The sequence below is a fragment of the Schistocerca americana genome, chromosome 3, assembly GCF_021461395.2.
Source record: "Schistocerca americana isolate TAMUIC-IGC-003095 chromosome 3, iqSchAmer2.1, whole genome shotgun sequence".
NCBI lineage: Eukaryota > Metazoa > Arthropoda > Insecta > Orthoptera > Acrididae > Schistocerca > Schistocerca americana.
Window position 1 is genome coordinate 578,555,854 of NC_060121.1, and position 22,847 is coordinate 578,578,700.

Below are 22,847 nucleotides of genomic sequence, written 5' to 3' on the forward strand. Positions count from 1 at the left end.
TTGTAATGTCGTGTCTCTTGAACAATGTGTCGTGCAGTGACGTATATGTGCTAATACATTTCGTGCCAATGTGGACACTGCATGTGAAATATTTTGGGAACAGAGTTAGTAGCAAAGGAGAAATAAATTTGAAAGTGACGCATCATGCGGAGTTTTTAATGCATCTCGTTTTTTATGACGTCACATGTGGTGAACTATGATAGGTCTTTGGTTCTTATCCCGTCAGCGATTGTTGCCTGAAACCAACGGATATGTGTATCAAGTTTGGTTGAAACAGTCCCAGTAGTTTAATGAGATGCGGAACATACACACATACACTCATTAAGACATTTATTTTTATAAAACACTGACGGGAAAAAACGCAACACAAAAAATAAACGAAAATATGGGAATAAATTATTCTAGGTATCACATTTAAATGATTAACGCTGCAAGATAGCAGGTTAAGATAAGAGCGAGATAAGACATTGCAAAGGTGAAATCTTGGTACGTTAATAACCGGTGTAGTGGCCAGAATGTTGAACGCAAGCATGCAGACGTGCATGCATTGTGTTAACAAGTGCCGTCACTTCCATGCCTGTCACACGTTCCCGTCAATATAGTGATCGAAATGTGTTTTTGGATGACGCTGGATTTATCGTCCGATCATTTTACATACGTGCTCGATTGGAGACAGATTTGATAATAGAGTAGCTCAAGGAAACATGTCGACATTCTGCAGAGCGTGTTGAGTTACAACAGCGGTTTATGGGCGAGAGTTAACAAGTTGGAGAACACCACCAGGAATTATCTGAATGCGTGGTGTTAGCTCTTTTGGGCATATCCGAAAGAACGAACAAGACACACTCGTATACCTGAGTCGCCTTGAATGGGCTAATAATTCACCACCTTCAGTGAGAATGTACAATACCTTCGACCTCCCTCGGGAACCACAAAGTAGCGAGCATGGAGGACATGGAGGGGACTGCAGAAAGGTGACGCTATGAGGGAATGGTCAGCCGAGAGACGTACGGAGATAATTCACGTAAGTTCGATAAACACTTGCTCCGCGGGGCGCAGTGATTAACGCAAATGCCTAGTAAGCAGGAAATCCCGGTTTCGAAACCCGGTCCGGAGAGCATTTTTATCTGGCGTCGCTGAAATCGCATAGAGTCCCAATGCAGCTGACGTCATGAGTTTCTTCCCTTTCCTTTCCTTTCTCCCTCTTCCATTTCCAGTTTACACAATGCCCTGGCTTGCTGTTCATCAATGGCAGTAAAAAAGATCTACTCATCAGACTGCCGTACAACTTTTCTGTCAGGATGGGTGGTATAACCAAGACAGTCCTTCTGCTGTCACAAGAAATCGTACCCCAGATATAGCTACAGGTGTAGGTTCAGTGTGTATAGCACCCTGACAGGTTGGTTACAAGCCCTCAATGGCGTCCTTCTAACAAACAGTCGGCCACCAGAATTTATCGGGAAAACACAACAGACCTCCACCCTGCCTTCCAATGAGCTCTCTCTTGATGCCACTGAAATGATGGCGGTTGTTTGGGGTCTGTCGAATGCACACTACAGGGCGTCTGGCTCGGAGTTGTCCTTGATGTAGTTGATTTGTCATAGTTCACTGTGCCACTGTGGTGCCAACTGCTGCGCCAGAGCCATACGCCGAACACGATGGTCTTCCCTCTTGGCAGTGATACGTGGCTGTCTGGAGTCCGGTCTTCTTGCAACCATACATTCTCGAGGCCACCGCCGCCAGCAATCATGTAGTGTATACATTCGCGTCAAGTCTTTCTCCAGTATCGCAGAAGAAATATCCAGCTTCTAATAGCAGTATTACACGACTTCGTTATTACACAGTCAATGCCTTGAAGGCACTATTGACTTACATAAACTCATAACGTCCAATCTCAAAGGTAACTAACGCTCACGACCGTTACAGCTTGAATTTAAAAAAAAAAGTGAGTTGCATCCTCATAGGGGCACTACTAGCGGCACACTTACGAAACTGACGCGAAATTTTAATAGACATATTTCAGCTGTAGAAACACTGCTACCAGCTTTCGCTAATGTCGCACAAATCTCCTTCTTGCTGTTGTGATTTTATTCTCCAACAGTGTACGTATGGAATTTAAGTTGACGATTCGATTTTGGAGTATTTTTCCCAGAAGTTATATTTTTTATGCCTCAGATCACGTTCTTCAAGCATTTGCTATGCATATTAAACCAACATCTTCAGGTAATTAGCTATCTTAAATTTGACTCAACGTGAAACCTGGAAATGCTCAGCGGTCTTGCTTATTTTTGTTGGTGAGAAAAGGTACAGCAATCAGTCGCAGCTTGCGTTTATTACAGCTGATCTACATTTCGGTCACTGAGTTACCATCTGCAATGCTAGACGTAATACAGGAACCAATTAAAGTACCATCGCATAGTTGTTAACAGCAAAGTATCTCTTTAGAAGTTTCACATATAAGTAGATGGTACTTACCAGCAGGAAAAGTTATCAAACTTAAGCCGTTATTTGGGACAGTCGCTCATGGACTATACACGTCAAGATTCAAACTGCGCTGAGGCCGGTATTTACAATTACCTCGCAACTGGCCTTGGTATACTTCATATATGACTATGGCGCCCTCTATACGTACGCCCTGTTACAGTAGCGTATTGTACATACATAGTTGGTTATAACTCAAATGTGATATCCTCATCTGCATGTATATATCATCCACTTACATGTGAAATTTATGAACTGTACTTTCGTGTTAACGTGCATCATGATAGTATTTTAATTGGTTCCTGTATTACGTGTAGCACTGAAATGCGGATCAGCTACTAAAAACACATGTTGTGACTGATTGCTGTACCTTGTTACACCAGCTGTTTTAATTAACTGTTTATCAGAGATTTCCTATTACTTTCCTGCACTAGTAGATGAAGGAAAGGGTATTTTACTTCGAATCAGTAATACTCGCTCTCATCAGCGATGGAGTGTGGGAATGTCAAAACACTAAGGCAAACTCCAGGTTACCAGGAAAGTGTATATGGAACTTCGAAACCAATTTTTAACTATTAGTTACAATGTGATAGGGATTGTCAGCAAAAAAAAAGTTTCGGAAAATCGAAAATCGAAAATCTCACAATAAAGTCAATCACTTTAGATTACCAGGAGGCTATGCAAGTTAGTCCAATTTCTCCAGGCCCACACCTCCAGCCAAAACCTCCTGCTACTATGTCTTAAAGCACCAGCTACTCAACTCTGCCGGGAGGTCGATCATACAGTAATTTAATTACTGTATGAACGACCACCTGTCAACGTAGCGAGCTCCGTGAAATTATGGACTCTGTAATGATAGTGTTAGTATACAAACGCAGAACTGCTCAAAACACTTCGCAGCTTTTACCTCTGTTAGACACCAATTTCCAGAAGTTACACTACCTTTAAGACATTTCTCTGCCTTCAGATATGGCAGCAAAACATTACTCTCTTAAATGCGTTCGCAGTAGGTCAACTACTTCGACAGCTAACAAAGATTACATGTTAATTCTGGAACACAATAGCATCGAACAATAAAAGACTAACGATCAGAAGACTTCCTGTTAAGATATGGGAGTACCGGTCGGGATGAGCATCGGCCATGAACGTCTAGAAAAGCATTTTCCATTCATCTAAAATTTCTACAGACTCCAAATACTCAGAATTCTTATAAGTTCGCTTCATCAACCAAAAGTTACAGACAGAGGGAATATTGCTGCTCGTTTGTAATTCGGAGAATCTGAAAAAAATTCTGCAGGGAGTCGCGATCGTCTCAATGAATACGACCTCACAGGCAGAAATTAAAAGTAGGATGTGAAATTAAACCCCAGCTTTGAGTACAATGGAGACTCCATTGTCCGTAATTGAATTATACGGATTCGCAACCATCCCGATTGTCAACAGTGAGCAAATACCTTTGCAGTGTAGTGTGTGCGTGTGCGGACACGTCCTTCTGGCACTGCCCACCCGCACAACGCGCGCCTCTGCTCCAAGCGGTTCATTACTGTTTTAATTAGGCAGTTGCCAGTGGCTCTGCCACGGCCCCGTGTCGCGTCTGTGCTTAAAAATGTCAAAGCGTAAGAGAATGGAGTTATCGCTTAAAGATAAAAGAAACATTGTGGAGTGATTAAAAGAAGGAGAAACTCGTAGTAAGCTAGATAATTAGCTTGAGGTAGATATGGTGCGTGGAAAAGGATACCCTATGCAACTATCACTCACTTACTCTCTTGTTCCATTCACAAATAGAAAGAGGGAATGAAAACTGTCTATTTGCCTCCGTAGGAACCCTAATCTCTCTAATCTTGTCTTCTTCTTCTTCTTTTTGCGCAGGATCGGCATGGTTAAGGTCGGATTTGGCACGGTTAATTTTAAGGGGAGGCCGGATGCTGATCTCTCTAATCTTGTCTCCGTGTACCTATATCGAAATGTACATCTGTGGTAGTAAAGTCGTTTCACAGTCAGTCTCAAACACCGGTTTTTTAAGTTTTATCAATACTCGTCCTTGAAGACAACATCGCCTTCCCTTCAATGAGTCCCATTTAAGTTCCCAAAGCATATCCTTAATACGTGCGCCGTGTCTGAAGCTACCGGTAGTAAAAAAAGCAGCTCGCCTTCAAATTGCTTCGACTTCTTCCTTCAGTCTGACTTAGTGAAGATCCCAAATACTCGAATGGAGCTGAGCTGTGGATAACTTTGGTGTCCTACGTGCGGCCCCCTTTAAAGATTACACTTTCCCAAAGTTCCCACAATAAACCAAACTCGATCATTCGCCTTCCCTACTACAATCATTACATGCTCATTCCATTTCGTATTACAACTGTAACCTTAGTATTTAATCGACGTGACTGCCTGTGGCAAGCCGCACACTACTAATGCTGTAGTCGAACATCAGAGGACTTTTTCTCATCTTTTTCTCCTACTCATTTACAATAACTTACATTTTTCTACATTTGGAGCCAGTCGACATTCCACACACCAACTTAAAATTTTGTCTGTGTCATTTTGTATTCTTCTACGGTCCCGTACACTACAGCATCATCAGCAAACAGCCGCAGACTGCTGCTTACCCTTTCAGCCACATCATTTATGTACATAGAAAATAAGACTGGTCCTGTTGCATATCCCTGGGCCATTCCTCACGATACACTTTTCTCTGAAGAACGTTCACCGTCAAGGACAATATACCGGGTTCTGTTATTTAAGAAGTCTACGAGCCACCCACATATCTGGGAACCTGTTCTGTATCCTTGTGCCTTCTTTAACAGTCGCAATGTGGCCGTGTGTCCGAACTCTAGGAGCAGCTATTTGGGACTTTGAGCTTCAGACAACTCTTCGTAAAACTGAACTAGTATTCGATTAAGAACCCATACTTGCTTTCAACTCTATCACTTCTTCCTGTAAATCTTTTGCCTTCTAATGTGAGATATTTACTTCAACCAATGAAACAAAGCGTTTTCATAACAATGAAACGACTTTATCGAAACCAACTTTTACGTAGATTGTTATCTGTTAACGAAGACATCGCTCAGCAAATGAATTTATGGAACTGTTGTTTCATGGTTGTATATGAGTACGATTTGACTGAAAAGAAAACTACGAACGAATTTTGGAACAGTGCACGAATATTCAATAATCCATACGGATTATTCGAAGGATATAAAAGTGCTAGTGACAAACATAAAAATACGCCAAGAATGTGATGCCGATGATATGAGACAGCGCCTCACCTGTGAGACTAATGATAACGGTTTTCAAATCATGTGGGGTAATGAAATTTTTGAACACATATTGCAGCCAAACTAACAACAGGAAATGCAAGAAGATGACACCAGAAGAAAACGTAGCCGCAGGAAATGAAGTAAGACCATTTCCTGCGGAAGCATTTGAAGCCCCGGAAACAGCTTTCAAATGGTTAGAAAAATAGGATGTGATACCATGTGTTTACTACAATGGATTCGTGATGTTGCAGCAAAGGAAAGCACAAATTGTTAATGCCAAATTACAATTTGGCGTAAGCAAAATTGAACTACAATGACTGTCCTACTTCACGTTTGTTAGGTATTACGTGATTAGGATTATAGTATTTCAGAAATTTTAAGAAAATATTATGAACATACAGAAATGGGTTTCAAACCTCTTGATAAACGTTGTGTTATGTTGATTTTAATAAATTTAATTTGTTTTTGTTGTTTTGAGTGAACACCAAATATTAAGTATTAAACGTAGGAAGATAAACGTATGACAGTGTACCTAAAAGACAAAAATACACGGACGACGTGGGTTATCTTCCTAGAGTTAATAACACAAAAATCGCTTTTTGCATACATTCAGTTATACGTATATCCGATTATCCATATGGCTTACGACAGCAATTAGTCCGGTTAATCGAGTCCCATCTGTAATTAGTCAGCCGCCGACTTTTTCCAAACTTATGGGAATGATATAATACGTGACATAAAATAATTGGTATCAGTTATATTTACGTTTACTCTGATCTGTACGAAACGTATTCGAGTGTTACAGTTCCCCTTCGCCCTTTTCGTGATGGGCCAGGTACTATTTCCATACCATTCCATAGTGTCCCTTTCATATCTTGCTTCCACATATCAGAATTCATTCACAATTTTAATTGCATACATTCCTCAAATCTTATGTTTATTCGCTATTCTAGATTCTGTCACATTTGATTACTTCGTCTTAGTTTCATTGTTAATGATTAATATGCAGACTTTACAATATAGTCTGCTTCTTCCATTACTTTCGGCCAGGAGGTTTATGTTGTCTAGGAAACTCAGTTTGCTATCTCATTCACTTATGGTTTCAAGTTTCTTGATTTTCCACTCTTAATAACCCAGTTAGAATTTTAGCATGTTGTGGATTAATCGTATGTCTGAATATATTAACGTAACTCGTCTGAGGATTTTGTCTGTATTCCACCCCAAACTTTCCATGTGATTGTGAAGTACTCATACATTTGCGTACCTCTGTAAAAGTTACTCTGGTACTGCTAGCGGTATTCATAAAATGGACGCTCAGCTTATCTTAATAGAGGGTATTAGGCTGCCCGTTACCAACGAAATATACATTCTCTATCTCAGTATTGTTAACATCACGAACACGCACCACATTTTACATGCAATACGCACTGCCATTTGTAGCGAAGAGATGTAACTCGGACGCAACAGTTATATACTTCGCGAAGTGCAAATTCCATTGCACGTGAATAAGCATAGTTATTGGTGTATATAAAGTTAATAACTTATTGTTTCACTTTCAGTAACATTAATTTCTTTTCCTATATGTAGTACTTGAATCCTCGACTACTTTGCCCGTGATAATTAAAAATTTACAAATAGTACAAATTTCTTTAAGCTGTTATAATTCAAAAGCTAAATTTATCGAAGTAATCAGCAATCAGTAGCATTAAAGAAATTTTATTGTAATGATTTTTTCCGAGCCTTTGAAAAGTAGGAGATTTGAAAGGGCACCCTGAACAGTTTACCAAATGTATACTGCAGGGAGCGGAGATATTTTGAAGGTGAAATAAGGTTATTATTTTTATCATGTTTCCTTGGTTTTAAGGTATATTTCACAAACCTCTTATCAAGTCAGAAATATTCTCTCAATAAAGTAACTGGGATGACGTTAATAGATTTAGTACTTCAATAAATGACATTCTCAAACCTTTCTACAGAATAGCTAAGGAGCTGAGAAACAATACGAATCTCCCTGCGATTCTAAGTAAATAAATGTAAACCATTATGTTGCCCCCTGAAGCCCATTCTCAGGGCACAAATTATGGCTGCCTAAAAAATTTTACGTATTTTTCCGTGCCAATTGCCACGATGTCTACATTATACCCATCACATAGTGTCTGGAGAGATGGCTAACATACGTTTATTGATTTAACATACCACCAAAATTTCTCAAGATACTCTGTCAAATCGGTGAAAGAATTCTGCATTGATATTCATTTAACGCTTCATGCATGGCTCTCCTTACGCTAATTTTGCTTTCGTTAGGTTTTTGTTAGTTTTTGAGGGTTTGACCACGTTTAAATTTTCCGGGAAGATCTCTTGGCCTTCGCAGCAGCTTCCTGACGCGATTATCGAATTACAGCGGGACACTTCCATCGCACAGAAATTTGATCGGCACAGATCTGTCTACAGCGTACAGTACAGTGCTCTTGAACTTTGTCCACCAATACTTAATATTGTTAGTGTTTGAGATGAAATTATCATACTGACCATTCAGGTAATCTGAAATCCGCTTCTTGGCGCTATTGCTAAGCAGTTGTCTTCTCCGACCTTTCTTGAAATCCTGTTGACACCCTTAAGTATTGTTGCTGTGATGGCATTATGATCAATGATTAATTCTTCTACGCTGAGTCGAAAAGTTCTGGTCTCTTTTTCACCAGTAGATCTGAGATGTTATCTTCATATGTTGGTCTTCAAATTAACTGCTTAAATTAGTTTTCATATGAGGCATTCACAACAATTTAATACGATTCCCTATCCTTACTAAACGCCATAACCACTTTAGTCTGCCGTTCCATATCCGGTAAGCTGAATCCTCCACCGAATACTACAAAATCATCAGGAAATTTACGCCAAATTTTCTCCAAGTGTACCCTAAGACGTTCCTCATGAAATGCTCGAGAGGCAGACGCTCTATAAAAGCATCCGAAGACCATCATTCATCAATTTTTAACATCTGTCTTCGCCGAAATTATTTCGCATTGAGAATCTTTACTAATCTAACTAGATGTCATGACATTTTTAGAGCCATTTATGCGCCTTCACTACTAGAGTTCAATGTTTCTTTGCCATACTCATTCCAGACGGAATTTAGAATTTGATTGCCATTGACGTCCGGCTTTAACCAGCTATGTGGTACTGTGTGGGTATTGTAACCATTACAGCTATTTCACTTAATTAATATCATATTAACATTATTTTTCTCCGAATAACTACGACGAATGGTACCCTTTGTAGAACCAGAATTCTTCTTATCGGGCCACTGAAATAATTTCTTTATCCTAAAAAACCAACATGTGAAAGCTACATGCAGTCACCTACCCTAACAGCTGCTTCCTACGTGCACCGGGGCCTGTGAGGGTGCTTCAGTTCTCTACCCAACAGCAGAAGTTGTTCACTCAGCATCGACAGAGAATCGTCTGAGCCTCTGTTTGGAGGAGCTACATACCTTCACCAAAAGTGCCAGTCACTAGTAGCCGAGGATGTCTTCTGAGTCCAAGTGACAGGTGTCGTTTGTAGCTACATGAGCCACGATTTGTATCTGGGAGTACCAGGAGCACACAGTCGGTGCGGCAGAACATCCACCTTAATTCGAACAGATCCACTGGCAGGATAGCGGAGTGGACTTCTTTCCCGACTATGGTATCGACCATTATTAAACCTCCGCACCGAGCAGTGGCTCTTTCCGTTACTTGCGTCCGAGAAACTCATTTCTGGCAGCACTTCTCCATGTGCGGCCGGCTGCTAACATTACAAGCCGCCTTCGCACGCGAACGCTTCAAACCACAGCGGTTGGCCACACAGACAACGCAGCGATTCTCTGTGAACCGGGAGGCGTAGCGTCATCGATGATTCCAGGCGACACTAGCGTCTCCAGAGGTGCCAAGCATTCTTCTTAGGTCGCCCCAACACCACCAGGTCAGCAGCCAGCAGCTTTTGAACGGTAGCTGACACAGCCAGTTGCTTACGGACAAATACAGTTTTGGTCTGTACCACAAGTAATCTGGCACTAACCCGAAAAGTCGATTGGCGCTATCTATGTTGTGCTACTACGCTATTCAGTTTCTGTTCTATTTTTCTCTTTTGCTATTTTGTTTTTCTTTTAACTACGATCCAAAGTGGGCTCAAGCAAAGGTAATACACTAAAATTCTCTCAAAAAACCTTACAGTTGATTAGTAAACACTAGTCAACACCGTGCAGTACACTGACACAATTCTCTTCTTCGCTGGAGTACACGAAAAACAGGTACTGAACAAAATGGTATAAAAGAGAAACGTCAGCTTTTCGACTAGGGGCATTACCTTGGGTCTTTAGCTATTTGGCAGGCTGTCTCTACTGAATTCCCGGTATGTGACTACTCGCTGTTTCTGGCAACAATGTTCGTAACTGCTCACAAAAAATGGTTCAAATGGTTCTGAGCACTATGGGACTTAACGTCTTAGGTCATCAGTCCCTTAGAACGTAGAACTAATTAAACCTGACTAACCTAAGGACATCACACACATCCATGCCCGAGGCAGGATTCGAACCTGCGACCGTAGTGCTCACATTTTTGTCGACTCTCTGCGTATGGATCGCCACCTACAATAAAACTCGATGATGTTGCGAAAGTTCCATATCTTCGCCTGCGTGATATTCTGTACGAGAAGTCCCAAGTGTGAAAAAAAATGAACTATACATCATGTTCGTGTGCTGTATCTATTCAGCTTCCAGTGACAGACTTTAATGGCCAAAGTGTCCCATTCTCCTCTGCCTGCAAACAGTCTAAAACTCTAAAGCCTCCCGGATGCTGTCGACTCGGATGTTGGAAACCAGTTGATAAGGCGTAAGACTGCTCACGCTGCCTGGCGGTGTTGAGCAGGTGGTGGAGCGCGTGACGCTGCCGCTGGTGGGCGGCCCCGGGCCGCAGCTGCAGCTGGTGCTGTACGAGGCGTGCATCGAGCGCTGGCCGTCGCGGCGCCTGCAGCTGGCGTACGCGGCGGGGCTGCTGCTGCTGCAGGCCGTGCTGCCCGCCGTCGTGCTCGCCACGGTGCACGCGCGCATCGCCCGCTACCTGCACGCGCACGCCAACACCGCCGCCGACTCCCGCCGCGCGCGCCGCGAGCTGCGCAGGAACCGCCGCACCACGCTGCTGCTCTCCGGCGTCGCCGTACTCTTCGTCGTCTCCTGGCTGCCGCAAGGTAGGCTAGACGCACTGCGCGTGGCGTAGCTATTGTCGAGAGGGCGTAACGAGGTCCCTGACATCTCGCGGCGCCTTTGCCAGCCTTGAGGTGTGAAGTGATAAAGGATACAGACTAAAACATTAGCCATCTGCAGAGCTCTGAAAAGCACTGATGTGTTGCCGTAGAGGTGCTCACAAAATCGCGGTATGCGGGACTGCAAAGCTCGCGGGCCTACACTGGAAATGTCACTGATCATGTTAAACGTTGACTCAACTGTAGTCTTGGAGGCAGTCTTATGCCTTTGCAAATGCTGTATGGAGAGCGACTCAGGAGGCTGTTTCTTACTCCATGCAACACGTTAACTGATGTGGTTCATGCAGCAAGACGCTAAACCATTCTAGCGGGACTTTGAACTTCACCGCGCTAAACTCGTTCCCTCTGATATAAATTATACCGTCCCAGCTGTAAGACCGCTGCAGAGAGACTGCAGAGAGAATATACACTCCTGGAAATGGAAAAAAGAACACATTGACACCGGTGTGTCAGACCCACCATACTTGCTCCGGACACTGCGAGAGGGCTGTACAAGCAATGATCACACGCACGGCACAGCGGACACACCAGGAACCGCGGTGTTGGCCGTCGAATGGCGCTAGCTGCGCAGCATTTGTGCACCGCCGCCGTCAGTGTCAGCCAGTTTGCCGTGGCATACGGAGCTCCATCGCAGTCTTTAACACTGGTAGCATGCCGCGACAGCGTGGACGTGAACCGTATGTGCAGTTGACGGACTTTGAGCGAGGGCGTATAGTGGGCATGCGGGAGGCCGGGTGGGCGTACCGCCGAATTGCTCAACACGTGGGGCGTGAGGTCTCCACAGTACATCGATGTTGTCGCCAGTGGTTGGCGGAAGGTGCACGTGCCCGTCGACCTGGGACCGGACCGCAGCGACGCACGGATGCACGCCAAGACCGTAGGATCCTACGCAGTGCCGTAGGAGACCGCACCGCCACTTCCCAGCAAATTAGGGACACTGTTGCTCCTGGGGTATCGGCGAGGACCATTCGCAACCGTCTCCATGAAGCTGGGCTACGGTCCCGCACACCGTTAGGCCGTCTTCCGCTCACGCCCCAACATCGTGCAGCCCGCCTCCAGTGGTGTCGCGACAGGCGTGAATGGAGGGACGAATGGAGACGTGTCGTCTTCAGCGATGAGAGTCGCTTCTGCCTTGGTGCCAATGATGGTCGTATGCGTGTTTGGCGCCGTGCAGGTGAGCGCCACAATCAGGACTGCATACGACCGAGGCACACAGGGCCAACACCTGGCATCATGGTGTGGGGAGCGATCTCCTACACTGGCCGTACACCACTGGCGATCGTCGAGGGGATACTGAATAGTGCACGGTACATCCAAACCGTCATCGAACCCATCGTTCTACCATTCCTAGACCGGCAAGGGAACTTGCTGTTCCAACAGGACAATGCACGTCCGCATGTATCCCGTGCCACCCAACGTGCTCTAGAAGGTGTAAGTCAACTACCCTGGCCAGCAAGATCTCCGGATCTGTCCCCCATTGAGCATGTTTGGGACTGGATGAAGCGTCGTCTCACGCGGTCTGCACGTCCAGCACGAACGCTGGTCCAACTGAGGCGCCAGGTGGAAATGGCATGGCAAGCCGTTCCACAGGACTACATCCAGCATCTCTACGATCGTCTCCATGGGAGAATAGCAGCCTGCATTGCTGCGAAAGGTGGATATACACTGTACTAGTGCCGACATTGTGCATGCTCTGTTGCCTGTGTCTATGTGCCTGTGGTTCTGTCAGTGTGATCATGTGATGTATCTGACCCAAGGAATGTGTCAATAAAGTTTCCCCTTCCTGGGACAATGAATTCACGGTGTTCTTATTTCAATTTCCAGGAGTGTATAAGAAAATGAAGGTACTAATATTGTAACTCTTTTTGTTTTCTAACCGTCTTTTGTCTCTGAGAGCGGAAGCTTAACTGATTTATTAGCTAGTCTTGGTCGGATAAAGACGAAAAAACTCATTGATGTGCAGACGTATTGTGGAAGTTGGTATCAAAATTCGGAGGATGGAAGTAGCAACGTAAAATAAATTCCATTAAATACGAAGATGGTTTTGATTTGTATAAATTAGTGATTCCTGGAAGATTGCAAGATTTCGGAGCAGCTACTACTTTTCACGCAGAAATGAAGTAGGAGATTTTTGAAGACTTGGACACCGCACGAAAGAAGACATGTTAACATGGTAAAGGATAAACACTTATCTACGCCCTTTCCTCCTGTTAATCACATTTTGTTATTTTCTGTTCTCCTTCAAATAATTTTTGTAGTGGAGATTGGTTTGCTTTTGCTCAGAAACGCCACAAGGAACACCCCAACAACAGCTTTTCCGAATCACTAAGCCCGATAATTTTTCTATAATACGAAGTCCGATTTGCATTCCATTCTTTCCCTTTTTCACGGTCATTAACGACTTTAAAACCCCCTTTTTATTCACAATTTCTTCCCTCATTTTCTACCTTTTCTTTTCTTTTCTTCTCTTTTTCTTTTTATTAACCAATACACAATATTCCAGCCACTGACTCCACTTCTCTCTGCTGTAGTGTTAGTGATAATCTTCACAGTGGTTATGAGATCGGTATATCAAATTGTAGTCAGTATACTCTATAGTTTTAGACATTTATAAATTTCCTTAAAACACAAAATTTTCAGTATTTACAAACATATTACAGATTATGGTACAGGTTGTACGTTAAGTCTGGGAACACTTTCAATTATTTATTGCACAAGAACTAAACATTGTACAGATGTCATACAATTTGAATTTTGAAGAGGAACATTGAAAGCTTCTTTTACGAACATTCGATAAGCGAACCATGAATGATCTGGCAGACGTCAAAACGGTAATCGAATTATTCCCATACCCGTGCCAGCTTGTCATGCTCGACTTGGGAGTCGCTTCCTGTATTCTCTCCCGGGGCTCTGCTACATCACGTGGTAGAGGTGGTACATACACTAGATCTTTAATGTGTCCCCACAGGAAAAAGTCACACGGAGAGAGATCTGGTGATTGGGGCATCCATTTCATGAAACAGTGGTCCCCACCTGTAGCGCGGTCGATCCATTAATGCGGCAGCTCCATGTTCAGGTACCCACGAACTTCACGATGTGAATGGGGTGGAGCCCCATCCTGCTGAAAGATGGAGAGGCAGATTGCATTTGAGGGATCAGCCATTGTTGCACCATGTGGAAGTAGGAATATCCTGTGACAGTGCTCTCGACGAAGTGCTGTCGCACCTGATCTCGCCATGCTTGCGACTGGCGCCGACAATCGGCAAATAACCGAAGGGACATGAACGGATATCAGTGTTTGGGAATGGAGTGAGACAAGGTTGTAGCCTCACCGTGATGTTATTCAAATGGCTCTGAGCACTATGGGACTTAACATCTGAAGTCATCAGTCCCCTAGAACTTAGGACTACTTAAACCTAACTAACCTAAGGACATCACACACATCCATGCCCGTGGCAGGATTCGAACCTACGACCGTAGCTGTCCCGCGGTTCCAGACTAAAGCGCCTTTAACCGCGCGGCCACACTGGCTGGCGCGATGTTATTCAATCTGCATATTGAGCAAGCGGTAAAGGAAACAAAAGAAAAATTTGGAGTAGGTATTAAAATCCATGGAGAGGAAATAAAAACTTTAAGGTTCGCCGATGGCATTGTAATTCAGTCAGAGACAGCAAAGGACTTGGAAGAGCAGTTGAACGGAAGGGATAGTGTCTTGAAAGGAGGATATAAGACGAACATCAACGAAAGGAAAACGGGGGTAATGGAATGTAGTCGAATTAAGTCGGGTGATGCTGAGGGAATTAGAATAGGAAATGAGACACTTAAAGTAGTAAATGAGTTTTGCTATTTGAGGAGCAAAATAACTGATGATTGTCGAAGTAGAGAGGATACAAATTGTAGACTGGTAATTACGAGGACAGCGTTTCTGAATAAGAGGAATTTGTTGACATCGAGTATAGATATAAGTGTCAGGAAGTCGTTTATGAAACTATTTTTATGGAGTGTAGCCATGTATGGAAGGGAAACATGGACGATAAATAGTTTGGACAAGAAGAGAATAGAAGCTTTCGAAATGTGGTTCTACATTAGAATGCTGAAGATTAGATGGGTAGATCACATAACTAATGAAGAGGTATTCAATAGGATTGGGGAGAAGAGGAATTTGTGGCACAACTTGACCAGCAGAAGGGATCGGTTGTTAGGACTTGTTCTGAGGCATCATGGGATAACCAATTTAGCATTGGAGGGCAGCGTGGAGGGTAAAAATCCTAGAGGGAGACCAAGAGATGAATGCACTAAGCAGATTCAGAAGGATGTAGGCCGCAGTACGTACTGGGAGATGAAGAAGCTTGCACATGATAGAGTAGCATGGAGAGCTGCATCAAACCAGTCTCAATATTTAAGACCATAACAACAACCGAACTAAGCTGTGGCGGTATACATGAAACTAAAATTTCACGGTTTCTCTTCAAAGTGACATATGTATAATGTCTGTACAATATTTGATTCCTGTGCAATAAATAACTGGAAGTGTTCGCGAACTTTATGTACACCCTGTATTAGCATATGCATGTAATAAATGGAAAGTCAAAATGAATAATATTTTTAATTCGTATATAATTGGGAATAGTTGACCATTTAAAATACTGTTGCGCAGTAGTAAACAATGAACAACAGGCAATCCGCAGTTTCTATTTTTCCATATTTCTGGGATACATTTGACTCTGTTTCTCACTGTATACTGTTAATGAAGATCTGACCATTTAGAAAGGGTTCTAAGAGATGTGAATGACTCAAAGACTTCTTGTGTAACAGAAAGTAGTATGTTGTCCTGGACGGCAAGGGTTCATCAGAGACAAGGTTACTGTTATGAGTGTTCCAGGGTAATTATAATAGGGTCGCTCCTTTACTCTTTACCGGTAAATTATCCAACAGATAGAGTTAGCCGTCTCATACTCTTTGTTTACTTCACTGCATTGTTCGGGAAACAGTCGTTGATAGATTGTAGACGGAATAATCGGGTACAAGAATAATACACACCTAAATTGACATTAATTATGTGGTTACTAGGTCTGCTGGGTTTGGGTGGCGGTTTTATATCGAACATGGACGCAGGTGCAGCTGGAGAAGGGAGTTAGTTAGTATTGAAACTTTCCTTTTGCATTTTGCTTACATCTGCTGGAATCTGACATTGCTAGCATCAGTGCCAAGTAAGGCGAATACTTCGTCCCATCGTCTCTTAGTACGTCAGTCTCCAGTCTGGACTTCCTGAAGCAGGCACTAATATTTGCTCCTACTGCTGCATCACTGGAGCCTCGCGTTCAGCAATGAGCTGCGACCTGATGTGACCGCTTCATGTGAATATGAAGGACTGCGACTCTCCGCAGGTGATACAAGGCGAGGAAATTGTCTGTTGGCACAGTGATAGAGGTGGGTATGCTCGGATCCCAAGCTTCACAGTTCCGTAACTGTGGCAGAATCCCGAGCTGCCCAAACGCCCAGAGGTTTAGACGGCAGACAGGCATTCGAGGTTTGGTGATGGTAGCGGTGGTCGCGACATCGTCAGAGAGATGTATAACGTAGACTGGACGTCACACTGCTGCCCAGCTGCTTGACAATGATGGGTGGACCAGCTGACTTTGTGGAAGTGTCCAGATGTGTGCCACGCAGGATTATAGTGGAACAGAGGCAATTACCAAGACTGGACTGTTTTCATGCAACAGTCAGTGAAACTACTGACGCTTTCTGCAGCACTACCACTCCTATGCTAAATGGAAATCTGACGACGTAGGACTTATGACCTCTGTTGAGTTGCAGAACTGGCAGGGGTGTCGACTATTGGCTATCAATACACAGGACCTGATGCACTGTCTTCAGCTTCAAATAGTGCTGCAGTTCATTCCATTAACAGGATACAGGATGACTTAGACTGAATTTATACTTGATGCGATCAATGTCAGCCTGCTATAAATGTAGAAACTTGAAAGTTAATGCAGATAAATAGGAAAAACAACCTTGTAATAAGTGCATTAACTATTACTGCTACTGTGCGTGACACAGTCGTGAAGGTTTCATTTCTGGCTACAGTATTACAAAGTTACACGAAATTGAATGGGAAAGTAAGATCAGTTTTAGGGAAGGTAAATGGTCGACTTAGATTTAATGGGAGAATTGGAAAGTGGAAATTCTTGCTAAGGTCGTATGGGACCAAACAGCTTAGGTCATCGGTCTCTAATCTTATGCACTACTTAATCTTACTTAAACTAGCTTACGCTAAGGACAACACACACATGTATGCCCGACTCGACCTCCGACGGAGGGACTCACGCGGAAATGTGACAATTCTAAGACGATATAGTTCATTTAAAAAAGGGACCACATAAACAAGATTTGTGTAACCCATTCTTGAATAATGCTCGAGTATTTGGGACCCTCCAGCAGGTGAGGTTGAAGGGAGACGTCGAAATAATTCACAAGTTTGTTGTTGTAATTGTTACCAGCAGGTCCGATCAACAAGCGAATGTAACAGATATGCTTCGTGTATTCGATCCCTGAAGAGTAGACGATGTTATTTTCGCGAAAATCTATAGAGAAAAGGAAATCGGCATTTGCGTATGACTGCAGAACGATTCTACTGCTGCCACCGTAGATCTCAAACAAGGCAAACTGAGGCTCTTTCAGAGGCACAGAATCAGTCGTTCTTTCCCGTTTCTATTTCAGGGAGGAACAGGTGGGAGTAGGTTGTTGTACGAGGTACCCTCTGCCGTCCACCGTACAGCGGCTTTCGGAATACATGTAAATGTAAATATCATGGAAACTTTAACGTCGCAGCCGACTGCTAGCGTAAATAAACATGGAGGCCTCCGTGAGGAGAGGAACCGTATGGCAGTGCTTCCAGCTTACACACATTTTTTGTGCTTCTGCGAAATCAAAACTGGTTCAAATGGCTCTAAGCATTATGGGACTTAACTTCTAAGGTCATCAGTCTCCTAAAACTTAGAACTACTTAAACCTAACTAACCTAAGGACATCACACATATCCATGCCTGAGGCAGGATTGAAACCTGCGACCGTAGCGGTCGCGCGGTTCCAGACTGTAGCGCCTAGAACCGCTCGGCCACTCTGGCCGACGAAATCAAACTGGCGGTTAAAGCGATAGTCGATCCTTCTTGGGGCTGTGGGGGAGTACAACCTTGCGACGAAAATAGACTAGCCTTCGTTGATATTAAAATAGGAAAATGAGTAACACCATAGAAAATTCAAAATGCAGCACAAAAAGCATTTGGTAGTTGCTGCCAAAATTGATTGCTGACGTTTACAGCGTCACAAACATAGTAATATTTGCCAGAGTTTTACCCTCGCCTTACGTAACCGTAGCGCAAACCCCGCCTTAAAGAACACCTATGAAAGCGTAGGCACAATAACACATTCTAAGGCGAGTTTACAAGTATCAGTAGGCTAATATTTGTCTTCTTACAGCTCTTTCTTTTATTTTCTGTTAAATGTATGAAAACACTTCACTCCGACAAGTGTTGGATCTACAAAAATTATTATCGCGGTGCTGATGATTGGAAAGCCTATGAACGTTAGGCTACTTTGTAAGGGGACATACACTGAGGTGAACAAAATAATGGGATGCCTCCTAATACAGCGTCGCTCCTCCTTATACCCGACGTAGTGCAGCATCTCGACGTGGCATGGACTCAAAAAGACATTGGAAACAAATGCAGAATTATTAAGCGAACTGCTTGCGAAGCCCTCCATGATTGCGAAAGCGTTTCCGCTGCAGGATATTTTTTTTTTTTTTTTCGGCCCTCCATGAATTCCTCTCCTGTTCCAACCTCTTCATCGGAGAGTAGCACTTGCAACCTACGTCCTTAGTTATTTGATGGATTTATTTCAATCTCTGTATTCCTCTACCGTTTTGTCCCTCTACAGCTCACTGTAGTGCCAGGGAAGTCGTTAGCTGACATCTCAACAGATGTCCTATCACCCTATCCCTTGTCATTGTCAGTGTTACCACATATTCCTTTACTCTCCCATTCTGCGAGGAACCTCTTCATTCCTTATCTTGTTAGTCCGCCTAAATTTCAACATTCGTCTGTAGCACTACATATCAAACGCTTCGATTCTCTTTTCCTCCGATTTCCCCACAGTCCATGTTTCATTACCATACAATTCTGTGCTCCAAATGTACATTCTCACAAATTTCTTCATCAGATTAAGGCCACTGTTTATACTAGTAGACTTGTCTTGGTCAGGATTTCGCTTTCCGCAATTGCTAGTCTGCTTTTGAGGTCCAGCGTCTTCCATCGGTCATGGGTTATTTTACAGTCTAGGTGGCAGAATTACTTAACTTAATCTACTTCGTGACCATCGATCCTCATAATAAGTTTTTCGCTGTTCTTATTTCTACTATTTCTCAGTACCTTTGTCTTTCTGCGATTTACTCTCACTCCATACTCTGTAGTCGATAGACTGTTCATTCCGATCTGCAGATCATCTAATTCTTCTTCACTATCACTCAGGATAGCAATGTCATCAGCGAATCGTATAATTGATATTCTTTCACCTTGAATTTTTATTCAACTCCCGAACCTTTCTTTTATTTCCACCATTGCTTTCTCGATGTACGGACTGAACAATAGGAGGTAAAGCCTACATCCTTGTCTTACACACTTTTTAATCCGAGAACTTCGTTCGTTGTCGTCCACTCTTATTATTCCCTCTTGGCTGTTGTACATATTGTATATGACCCGCCTCTTCCATTAACTTAACCCTATTTTTCTCAGAATTTCGAACATCTTGCTCCATTTTCCATTGTCCAAGGCTTTTTGCACGTCGACAAATCCTATGAACGTGTCATGATTTTTCTTTAGTCTTGCTTTCATTATTAACCGCGGGGTAGTCGCGCGGTCTTAGGCGCCTAGTCACGGTCCGTGCAGTTCCTCCGTCGGAGGTTCGAGTCCTCCCTCGGGCAGGTGTGTGTGTTGTCCTTAGCGTAAGTTAGTTTAAGTTAGATTAAGTAGTGCATAAGCTTGGGGACCGATGACTTCAGCAGTTTGGTCCCACAAGACCTTACCACAAATTTCTTTCCTAGGGTCAAACTAATGGTCATCTATCGCATCCTCAATTTTTTTCCATTTTTCTGTATATTATTCTTCTAAGCAACCTGGCTGCATGAGCTGTTAAGCTCATTCTGTGGTAATTGTCGCACTTGTCAGCTCTTGTCGTCTTCGGAATTGTGTGGATGGTGCTTTTCCGAAAGTCAGATGGTATGTCGCCAGACTCATAAATTCTACATACCAACGGGAATAGTCGCTCTGTTGCCTCTTCCTTCTACGATTTTAGAAATTCTGATGGAATGTCATCAATCCCTTCTGCCTTATTTGATATTAAGTCCTCCAAAGATCTTTTAAATTCTGATTCCAATACTGTATCCCCTATCTCTTCTGAATCAACTCCCGTTTTTTCTTCTTTCACATCAGACCAAGCCTCCCTCTCATAGACGCTTTAAATGTACTCTTTCCACCTATACGCTCTGTAATTAACAGTGGAATTCTCGTGGTACTCTTAATGTTATCACCCTTGCCTTTAATTTCACCGAAGGTTGTTTTGAATTTCCTGTATGCTGGGTCTGTCCTTCCGACAATCATTTATTTTACGATGTCTTCACATTTTTCCTGCAGCCATCTCGTCTTAGCTTCCCTGTACTTACTATTTATTTCATTCCTCAGCGACTTGTATATCTCTATTCCTGAAATTCATGGATGTTTTTTGTGCTTCCTTCTTCATCGATCAGTTGAAGTATTTCTTCTGTTACCCAAGGTGTCTTCGCAGTTACCTTCTTTGTGTCAATGTTTTCCTTCCCAACGTCTGTGATGGCCCTTTTTAGAGATGTCCGTTCCTCTTCAACTGTACTGCCTACTGAGCTATTCAAAAGGTTCAAATGCCTCTGAGCACCATGGGACTTACCGTCTGAGATCATCAGTCCCCTAGAACCTAGAAATACGTAATCCTAACTAATCTAAGGACATCACACACATCCATGCCCGAGGCAGGATTCTAACCTGCGACCGTAGTGGTCGCGCGGTTCCAGGCTGTAGCGCCTAGAACCGCTCGGCCACTCCGGCCGGCACTGAGCTAATCCTTATTGCTGTATCTATAACCTTAGAGAACATCAACCGTATCTCGTCATTCGTTAGTACTTCCGTATCCCAGTTCTTTGGGTACTGATTCTTTCTGACTGTTGTCTTAAACTTCAGCCAACTCTTCACCACCACTATATTGCGATCTGAGTCTATGTCTGCTCCTGCGTTCGCCTTACAATCCAGTATCTGATTTCGGAATCTCTGTCTTGCCATTGCCAGTGCTATTCCGCTTTTGCTGTCTTCCTTTCACCGTTTGTCTTTCGTAATTTTCTACCTTGGTAGCAGTTAAGTTTCGCGCAGTTCTCATTTCTGTTGCCTCTCACTACTTTCGTCTTTCTGTGATTTACTTTCAATCCATAGTCTGTACTTATTAGACTGTTCACTCTGTTCATCAGACTATGTAATCCTTCTTGACTCAGGATAGCAATGTCTTCCGCTAATCGTATCGTTGATATCCTTTCCCTCTCCATCTTCATTCCATTCGTGAACCTTTCTTTTATTTGCACCATTGCTTCTTCTATGTACAGGTCGAACAGCAGGGGCGAAGTCCTATCTTCCTGTCTTACAGTCCTGTTAATCCGAGCACGTCGCTCTTCGTCGTGCGCTCTTACTATTCTCTCTAAGCCCTTGTACATGTTGTATACTACCCGTCTGTCTCTATTGTTTAGCCATATTTTTCTCAGAGTTTCAAATATTTCTTATTATTTTACATTCTAGAACGCTTTATCCAAGTCGACAACTCCTATGAACGTGTCTTGATATTTCTTTAGTTTTGCGTCCATTGTCTACAGCAATATCAGAATTGCTTCTCTGGTGCCCTTACCTTTCCTAAATCTCTCTAGATTGTGTCCCATAAATGTTCGATTGGTGACCATATAATTCGCCCGAATTATCGAATTGCACGGAATGTTCTCCAGACCAATTGCGAACACTTGTAGCCCGACGGCATGGCGCATTGACACCCATCATAATACCAGTCATTGCCTGGGAACAAATTCGTTCCCTCTAACTGTCCGGTATGTCCTCCAAACCATTCGGGAACAATTGTGACCCGATGACATCGTGCATTGACATCTATAATGGTCCAAATATTTCTTTGAGCACATGAAGTCGATGAATGCCTGCAAATGGTCCCCATGTAGCCGAACGTAACCCTTTCCAATCAAGGATCAGCTGTGTTGGATCAAAGGACCCAGTACATTCCATGTAAATACAGCCATCACTATTATGGAACCACCACTAGCTTCCACATTGCCTTGTAGGCAACCTGGGTCCATGGCTTCACAGTGTGTGCGTCACACTCCAACTCTGCTGTCAGCTCTCACCAACTGAAATCGGTACTCTTCCAACCAGGCCACGGTTTTCCAGCCGTCTAAGGTTCTTCCGATATGTCAAGAGCCCAGGAGAGACGCTGTAGGCCATGTCGCGCCGTTAGGAAAGGGACTCGCCTCGGTCGACTGCTGCCGTAACCCAATAACGCGAAATTTGGCGCACTGACCGAACGGATACGTTCATCGGTCGTCTCACATTGATCTCTGCTGTTATTTCATGCAGCGTCTCATGTATGTTAGCACTGACAATTCTTCTCCAACGCCGCTGCTCTCGGTCGTTAAGCAGAGGTCATCGGCCATTGCGTTGTCCATCGTCAGAGGTAGTGCCTGCG

At 43.4% G+C, this 22,847-nt stretch overlaps 1 protein-coding gene across 1 annotated transcript in view; it reads left to right on the forward strand.

The window, feature by feature from the left end:
• LOC124606239 (neuropeptide Y receptor type 2-like) overlaps nucleotides 1-22,847 on the forward strand; it is a 244,258-nt gene that overhangs the window by 160,292 nt on the left and 61,119 nt on the right. Inside the window, exon 3 of the mRNA XM_047138214.1 lies at nucleotides 10,640-10,958. Coding sequence (XP_046994170.1) covers nucleotides 10,640-10,958 — 319 coding nt within the window. The remainder of the gene's footprint in view (nucleotides 1-10,639; nucleotides 10,959-22,847) is intronic.